The following is an 8,107-nucleotide window of genomic DNA, read 5'->3' as shown; positions in this document are numbered from 1 at the left end:
AAATGTATGCTTAGTAATTAAAATCAAATTTTTTAATCTTATTTTACAGATAGATTAAACTCATATAAAATAATATCTTCCAAAATTTTTCTTATGTAAACTCCATAAGCTGGCTTTTGGAGGTATTTTATTAATACATTATATTATATTATGTGATGGAGATTAAATCCTGAAGCTACAGAACCAAATTTCCAATGTGTTTGTTGTTGCCATAAAATGTAATGGTGTTGTCTTCCTAGATAAGATTAAGATGTTTCTCCTAACACAAAAGAACAAGAAACTGTCTAACAAATCCAAGCAGTCCTAATTGTCATCAAAATCCGACTTCTCTTTTGCAAGAAAAGCCACACATTTTCTTTACCATGTAAGATTGCCATGTTGTTCATTGAGATATGCTTTCATATTTTATCTGGGTTGGTGTCACCATTTCGAATCAAAGCTAAAGCTTCCAATAAATTATCTGGAAAAAGGAAAAAAAAGCTAAAGTCCAAGTATATTAATCAGGGGAGAGGAGGCTGTCCTCCATCTTTCTAATTCAAAAAGAGAGAGAGAGAGAGAGAGAGGGAGAAATGGTGATACTTGTCTTGCTAAAAGACCTCTCACCAAACTTCCTACTTGTGTTACTGCCATCCGCTGGTGCCCTGTCCTTGTCTCTTTCAGCAAGCAAGGAGATGCAACACTGGAGGCTGTGCTGCCATCTTTAACTTGCCTCCCCCAAATCACTAAAAGATGAGCTTGGAGTGTAGTCTCTGTAAAGCATCCCACCTCTCTCACCGCTCTCCATTTGCTAGTCATTAAACATCGCCAGCTGTTGCCTGATTTATTCAGTTCCCCTTTAGCTGATACAGTTCATGTTGGGAGATCCACTACGGCGTTGTTGAGCTACTTGTACTGAGGTGATCCTCCTCTCACCATTTCCTGAGGCTTCTTAGAAGTCGCCTGCGATCCTGATATGTTGGGAGTACAATCTGTGAGTTGTCATCTCTCTTTTTTATCTCTTTTACGCAGATATATATATGAGTGACATGTATTTGGTACGGGAAATTGGCGGAGTAAATACCGTCACATTCCGCCCATGGATGCATCAGGAAAGTTGAAAGGAATGGAGCGTTTGCTTGTTCGAGACAATGAATAACACCCACATGCATTCGAGCTTTACAACTGCAGATAACCTTCTCCTGTATGTTGTTGCCTTGTGGGAGGGGAGGAAGACGACATTTAAACCTGGCTCCTCTTGCTGTCTGCTCTCCAGTTCTCACTTGCATTCGATGTGGAATGCAGGAAGCTGTGCTGAATTCTTTGTTTCTTGCTTCAAAATCAAATTTTGATGTTAGAATTTGACGGGATGCTCCATTTCTAGATTTTGGTCTGTCAAGGTGTCTTCTGGTCCACTGTTTTTTCTCCACTTTCTTGGGCTGGGTTGGGTTACCCTTCAGGAAGGTGGCAATGGCTCCAAGGTCGGATTTTTCTGACTGGTGGGTAAAGGATTCGCGGAAAGGCACCCCGGTGGTGGTGACGATGGAGAATCCTAACTATTCGGTGCTCCAGATCGATGGCCCCGATGATGAACAAGAATCATTCCGATCCATGGACAAGGACCGAGGGAAGAACGCCAAGCAGTTCACCTGGGTGCTGCTCCTCAAGGCTCACCGCGCCATGGGTTGCGTCGCTTGGGTGGCGGCGGCACTCTGGACTTTGCTTGGCGTCATCAAGAGAAGGCTGGTCTCGCGGCAAGGAGCGGAGGCGCAGAGCGACAAGCCTCGCAAAGCCAGGCTGCTGTTGAAGCTCTTGAGGATGTTCTTGGCGTTGTCTCTAATAGCTTTTGCCTTTGAGCTTGTTGCTTACAGAAATGGATGGCACTTCCCGAAGCCAAATTTGCATCTCCCTGAAAACTTGCACATGCCAAAGAAGATCGAGGTTCAAGGATGGCTGCACTTGGCGTATCTCTCGTGGCTCTCGTTCCGAGCTGACTACATCGCCTACCCGATTCAGATACTGTCCTACATCTGCATAATTCTGTTCATCATACAGTCTGCAGATAGGATGATCTTGTGCCTGGGTTGCTTCTGGATCAAGTTGAACAAGATCAAACCAAGGATAGATGAGGATCCATTCAAGTCAGGTGATGGTCCCGAGTACCAGTATCCCATGGTCCTCGTTCAGATTCCTATGTGCAATGAGAGGGAGGTAATGAGCCAAATTCCAGTTTTCAGCTCCATATCTATGCGATGTCTTCAGTTGATGTTCCTAAGTTTTTGGATTTGTCAGGTGTACGAGCAATCGATTTCTGCTGTCTGCCAAATCGACTGGCCTAAAGACCGATTGCTGGTTCAAGTGCTGGATGATTCCGATGACGAATCCATCCAGTTCTTGATCAGAGCAGAGGTTTCCAAGTGGAGTCAGCGAGGCGTAAACATCGTCTATCGGCACCGAATGGTTAGGACTGGTTACAAAGCTGGGAATCTGAAATCAGCAATGAGCTGCCACTATGTCCGGAACTACGAGTTCGTCGCGATATTCGATGCAGACTTCCAACCAGACCCTGATTTCCTCAAGCTTACCATCCCACATTTTAAGGTAAACACATCCAGTAGTTCTTGATTGGTGTAAAGGGCGAGTTCGAGTGATGCTAGCTGTGCATTAATTTGTGTTCCAGGGAAATCCTGAGCTCGGATTAGTCCAGGCACGGTGGAGCTTCGTGAACAGGGATGAGAACCTGTTGACTCGTCTCCAGTACATCAACCTCTGCTTCCATTTCGAGGTGGAGCAGCAGGTGAATGGAGTCTTCTGCAACTTCTTCGGGTTTAATGGGACTGCAGGCGTTTGGAGGATCAAAGCATTGGAGGATTCCGGAGGTTGGCTCGAGAGGACAACCGTAGAGGACATGGACATTGCTGTTCGTGCCCACCTCAAGGGTTGGAAGTTCATGTTCTTGAACGATGTCAAGGTAGCCAAACCAAATCGATCTCGTAGTGTCATGTTTCTTCCATCATTCCATGAAATCATTCAGCTAACTCTGTGTGAGGAGGCAGGTCCTGTGTGAAATCCCAGAATCCTACGAGGCTTACCGGAAGCAGCAGCACCGATGGCATTCCGGCCCGATGCAGCTCTTTCGTCTATGCCTTCCGGACATCATCGCTTCAAAGGTTGGCGTCTCCTTGAAATTGAACCAGCTTAATGTGTTTGCAATGCATGTCTTAGAGATCAGAATGACGACTTCTGCAGATATCTATATGGAAGAAAGCAAATTTGATCCTGTTGTTCTTCCTGCTGAGGAAGCTGATCCTTCCATTCTATTCTTTCACATTGTTCTGCGTAATTCTCCCCTTCTCCATGTTCGTCCCCGAGGCTGAGCTACCCGTTTGGGTGATCTGCTACGTGCCTGTCCTCATGTCCATCCTCAATATCCTCCCTGCCCTGAGATCTTTCCCTTTCATTGTGCCTTACCTTCTCTTCGAGAACACAATGTCCGTCACGAAGTTCAATGCCATGGTCTCGGGCCTGTGCCAGCTGGGGAGTTCGTATGAGTGGGTGGTCACCAAGAAAACAGGCAGGTCATCGGAGTCGGACTTGTTGGAGGCAGCGGAGAGGGAGTCGAAGAGCTTCGCTCTTCCGACGCTCTACAGAGGAGCATCAGAGGGCGGACTCGGTGAGCTGAACAGACTGAAGGAACAAGAACAGAGAGCTGCCGCTACCCCTGCTGTCAAGAATGCGAACAAGATCTACAAGAAGGAGTTAGCTCTTGCGCTCCTCCTCCTGGTGGCCGCAGCTCGCAGCCTGCTGTCTGCTCAGGGAATTCACTTCTACTTCCTTCTCTTCCAAGGTGTGTCGTTCCTTCTCGTGGGGCTCGATCTCATCGGGGAGCAGATCAACTGAGAAGGTGAAGAATGGTTGTGGTCAACCATACAGAAGAGAAACACAAAGGCATGCAAACTATTATACCATATGCAAGTATCAGTCAAGAGATTCCAATCTAAATACTAGTTCGTCATCTTTGACACACTACACTGCAAATTGCTGTCTCACATTGGAGCAATAAGACCATATATAAGATTCTTGTCAACCTCGTCATCTCAGATCTTTCTGCTACATTCTTTTTTCTCAATCAATATGTAACTTCTGTAAGGCCATTTGTACTTGATGACTGAAAATTTTGGCTCCTGCAGTTCTTTTCAAATGCTGACAGAGTTTGAATGTTTTCAGATCATGTAATTCTGATGTGTATATTTGAGTTCATTCAGTTTATTCTACAGCCAAAGACAGAGTCACTTCTCAGTTGCCTTCATGGCCCTTTTTACTGCTGCTTTTTCCACACTTCTTTTCCTGTTAGTAGTTGCTGTGCCCTTTTCGTTCCTTTTGGTGATGATGACTGGCCATTGGAACTTAGCCTTGGACAGTGTCGGCAGATTAATCAACGGCTTAAACAATAGGCACAATTACCTTTAAGATATACTTATATTTCTACCTTTAGGATCGAAGAAAGAACACAATGCAGGTGAAGGTGAAGTAATAGCCTGCAACTTGCTTCATAAATTTACTGTCACGATGCACCAACCATTCGCCAGCATCTGCGTAAGCTCCAGCGAGGATCAAGGAGCAGACACGGACCGCTCAAACGACAAACATACGAGTGACACTGGTGAACGACTGCGAGTCCGTCCATTGTTATAGGCCCATGTCGAGGAAGCGCGACGGTCGTCTTCGTGGCCATGCGCGAGTAAATCGCCAGTGACCCACTAATCATGCCGACGGCGACAAATAGTGTTTTGTGGTCGTCTGGTGCTTCATGCGAACTTCTACCTCCAGAATTATAGTGTTTTGTGGCCGTCTGGTGCTTCATACGAACTTCTACCTCCGGAATCCTACTTCGCTCTGAGCCGAGCTCAGTAGGCCATGGATGGCGAAGGCATGCACGTGTTGGGGGACTGAGACATGGAGGCAGCAAGCTGTTGCATTCACCACGTGATTTCTTCTTCAGGATGGATAGCTGAGAGACAAATGGAACCGGAGTCTGAACCTCCAGACCCTTTCCCTCCGACGAATCCTTCCTCCCGTGCACCGCGACCTCCTCCCTCCCCCGTTGATGGAACTCTCTCCCAGCCTCCCACCCACACCCCTGTCTCCAGCACCTCATCCGCGGCCCCTATGCCTCCCCCGTGACTCTCTGATCCTGAGTCCTCCCCTCATGGTCCCCCTCCTCACTGAGCAACTCTGCAAAACCGAGGTGGTCATGGCGTGGGAGCGTGGAGACTTGAGATTGCCCTTGAAGTTAAATAGCTGAAAATACAGTTTCTGTCGTCTTTAACTATAGAACTCGACCCGACGGAGCTCATCCCTGCCTGGGAGGAACAGAGAAACTCCGTCTATGGTAAATTCCTCAGCAAAACCTTTCCCCTCGAGTTTCTCAGAACTTTCCCAGAGGACAGACCACTACTCTTCCCCTTCCTTGTCAAAACCTTCTCAACCACTTGCAATAGCATCTTCCAGGTTTCCTGAAGACCAACGAGAGGTAGGAGACGACACCTGGGTCAGACTCCAGAAGCAGCCCAACTGGAGGTGTAACAAACAACCCAATCACACCACCCCTCATTCCAATCAATCTGTTGATTCCGAAACGGCTGTGCATAATTGGATTTGACCCGATGGGTTGCCCTCCAAGATCCGAAAGTCGCCTCAGGAGAGGAGTTTGCCAATAAACCCGAATCCGATCCATTAACATCCCCATCTCATCTATCACACTGTACCTCCCGTTATTGTCCCTCGAAATGGACTTGCTCCTGTCAACTCCAAACCCACTAACCCCTCTCCCCTCGGTAAGGGTGGCGGCAACGTCATCAAAGGTCCGCAAACTTCTATCGTCCTCAGCCCTGCTACAGTGACTTCCCATAGGGTTAGAGGCAATTGGTCTATCTTCAGCAAGGACAGTAGTCGTTGCTCGCTGTCTCCCTTCCCATGCTCGTCGCTTCCCCTTCAATAGTCGTCCCCCTCCTGCTCCTAGCCTTAGCATGCCAATAGGGACCATTCTTGTAGGCGTTGGGTTCGTAACAAGGAGCTCTTCCAATACTCTGAAGCTTCCAACCCCCTGATAGCAGACGCTTTGGCAATGCTGGTGAGACTCAACACTGCTGCTACTCTACATCTTTCTCATAACTGGATTAAGTCTGACCCATTACAAGTTGTAAATTTCGTTAAGGAAGATGATGGTAAGCTAAGGTCTGAGAGATGTTGAAGGAGAGAAGACGGGCCGAAACAAGCTTTGTGCAGCATTCTGGACTCGTGAGTATTTTCCAGTCTCATGTCAAATTCTCTTACCATAGATGCGAACTTCCAACCCCATGGCTCTGAAGCAGCAAAGCAAACTCCACATCATGAACTTTAGCAGACAGAAACCATCATCTTCATATGTCCAGAAAATGTCAAACACCTAAATGCCACTTCAACTTCAACTTGGAGTGAAAAATAATAGACCATCAGTGCTCCCATGGCACTGTTTTCACTGATCTAAATGAAGCCACGAGACAGCTAATTGTTTCTTTCATCACCTTCCTCATCATTGCACTCCCACTTTTGCAAGGCCATGCGCGATAAATGCATCTTGTTTCATCATGATCTTCCAATGATCAGCAAATTTCGTTCTCAAGCCAGTTTCCACCGAAAGAAGAGGCCGCAAGATCGTAAATCTTTTTATTATTTTTCCATATACATTTCCAAGTCTTATGATATCATAATTCTTTAACACACGATATTCTGATTATTCAAATTCTTAATATTATGACAATAGGAGATTTTATTACTACGAAAATATCAAATATAGCCATGCATCTGTATTGCTAACTAGCTAGAAAATATTTTAGATCACAAAAGATACACCTAAAGACTGCACTATAATTGCCAGGTTTATAAGATAATGCTGTAAGCACCAACTATGATAATTGCAATAAACATGTTTATAGTGTTCAAAAAAAGTAGCAGCCAAGTGTTTAGATTAGAATTGTGTACATGAAAAGTAAAATGACATTTGTTTTTTAATCACTCAAAAGTATCACTTCTAAACACCAATTTGTCCAGTAAACACATTACTAAGTTCAGCCCAAAACCAAATAAATATGGACACCTTTAATACTGAAATATTTGCTAGCAGATGAACAAGGGAGATTACAAGAGAACTTTGAGAGTAGGAAGGAAAAGTAAATAAACGCATTCCCCAGTTAGCAATAAATTAGAACTTTCCATGAGTTCATGCATATTTATCATGCTCACACAAATTTCTGACAAGGCCTTCAGTAAATCCAACTCTGCCTGCAATTCCATTATCACTTGTAAGTTGTTTCATTGCTGCTCCACAAATAATTCATGCATCATTTGGCAGTGAAGACAACTGATGTGGCTTTTTTGTGGAAAAAACTATGTAATTAGAAGATGAGGACTCCTGCATTAATTAAATCTGAATGTATTTGTTTACTAAAAGAAAGATCTGATTCCTTTTAAGAGATACCTATATTCTGTCAATAGATCATTTTGTTTTCTTAATTTCAGAACAAAGTGAGACATTTGGCTGCTTGATTGCTTGTGCTTATATGTAAGCATGATGTCTTCAAAGGAAGTGATTACAAGAGATTGTTTCCTCGACAATTTAAGGATGGGAAACAAAAAATGGAGGCAGCCAAAGTCATGTGCAGAATATGTACAGTATTTGGCATAAATTTATTTCTGAGTTTGTAATGGAAAATTTACTACATAACAGCATTTACCTTTCATATTGTTCACAAACATAGTAAATTCATCTTTAATAATAAAATGGTCTGTATATATATAAATAAATAAATAAATATATATATATATATATGTATGTATGTAAATACATGTGTGTATATATGTATATATGTGTGTATATATATGTATATATGTATACATGTATATATATACATATATACACACATATATATATATATACATATATATATTTACATATATATATATACATATATATATATATATGTATATATATATATATATGCATATATATGAATGTATGTTTGTATGTATGTATATAAGATTGTAAGATTACTCTCACTAAGCCAATTAAGAATTTGCATGCTCTGTGATT

The 8,107-nt window shown here is 43.6% G+C and overlaps 1 protein-coding gene and 1 long non-coding RNA gene across 4 annotated transcripts; both read left to right on the top strand.

Annotated features, from left to right (window-relative positions):
- The first annotated feature begins 550 nt into the window (after positions 1–550).
- On the top strand, positions 551–4,258 carry LOC103992290 (probable xyloglucan glycosyltransferase 5). Of its 3 annotated transcripts, XM_009411933.3 has the most exons (7): positions 551–751; positions 840–896; positions 1,009–2,187; positions 2,269–2,577; positions 2,657–2,947; positions 3,033–3,146; positions 3,226–4,258. In XM_009411933.3, the coding sequence occupies exons 3-7, from the start codon at positions 1,447–1,449 to the stop codon at positions 3,874–3,876; spliced, it is 2,106 nt and encodes a 701-aa protein (XP_009410208.2). In that variant the 5' UTR covers positions 551–751; positions 840–896; positions 1,009–1,446; the 3' UTR covers positions 3,877–4,258. The 3 variants fall into 3 exon arrangements, with proteins under 3 accessions (XP_009410208.2, XP_009410204.2, XP_009410202.2); XM_009411929.3 differs by having other exon boundaries at positions 551–970; positions 1,089–2,187; XM_009411927.3 differs by having other exon boundaries at positions 551–2,187.
- A 1,716-nt stretch (positions 4,259–5,974) lies between these two features.
- On the top strand, positions 5,975–7,673 carry LOC135617594 (uncharacterized). The gene is made up of 3 exons (XR_010488790.1): positions 5,975–6,109; positions 6,194–6,276; positions 7,537–7,673. It is a non-coding gene; the product is annotated as an uncharacterized LOC135617594 (long non-coding RNA).
- The last annotated feature ends 434 nt before the right edge of the window (positions 7,674–8,107 follow it).

This window comes from Musa acuminata, chromosome BXJ2-7 (assembly GCF_036884655.1).
Source record: "Musa acuminata AAA Group cultivar baxijiao chromosome BXJ2-7, Cavendish_Baxijiao_AAA, whole genome shotgun sequence".
Taxonomy (NCBI): Eukaryota; Viridiplantae; Streptophyta; class Magnoliopsida; order Zingiberales; family Musaceae; genus Musa; species Musa acuminata.
This window is presented reverse-complemented; position numbering and strand designations above follow the sequence as displayed.

What these genes read in the sequence shown, in the direction of transcription:
- LOC103992290 (XM_009411933.3), top strand. Translation starts at nt 1,447, where the DNA reads ATGGCTCCAAGGTCGGATTTTTCTGACTGGTGGGTAAAGGATTCGCGG. An exon ending in TTACCATCCCACATTTTAAG is followed by an intron (nt 2,578 to 2,656) that starts GTAAACACATCC and finishes TTTGTGTTCCAG; the next exon opens with GGAAATCCTGAGCTCGGATT. An exon ending in CGGACATCATCGCTTCAAAG is followed by an intron (nt 3,147 to 3,225) that starts GTTGGCGTCTCC and finishes CGACTTCTGCAG; the next exon opens with ATATCTATATGGAAGAAAGC.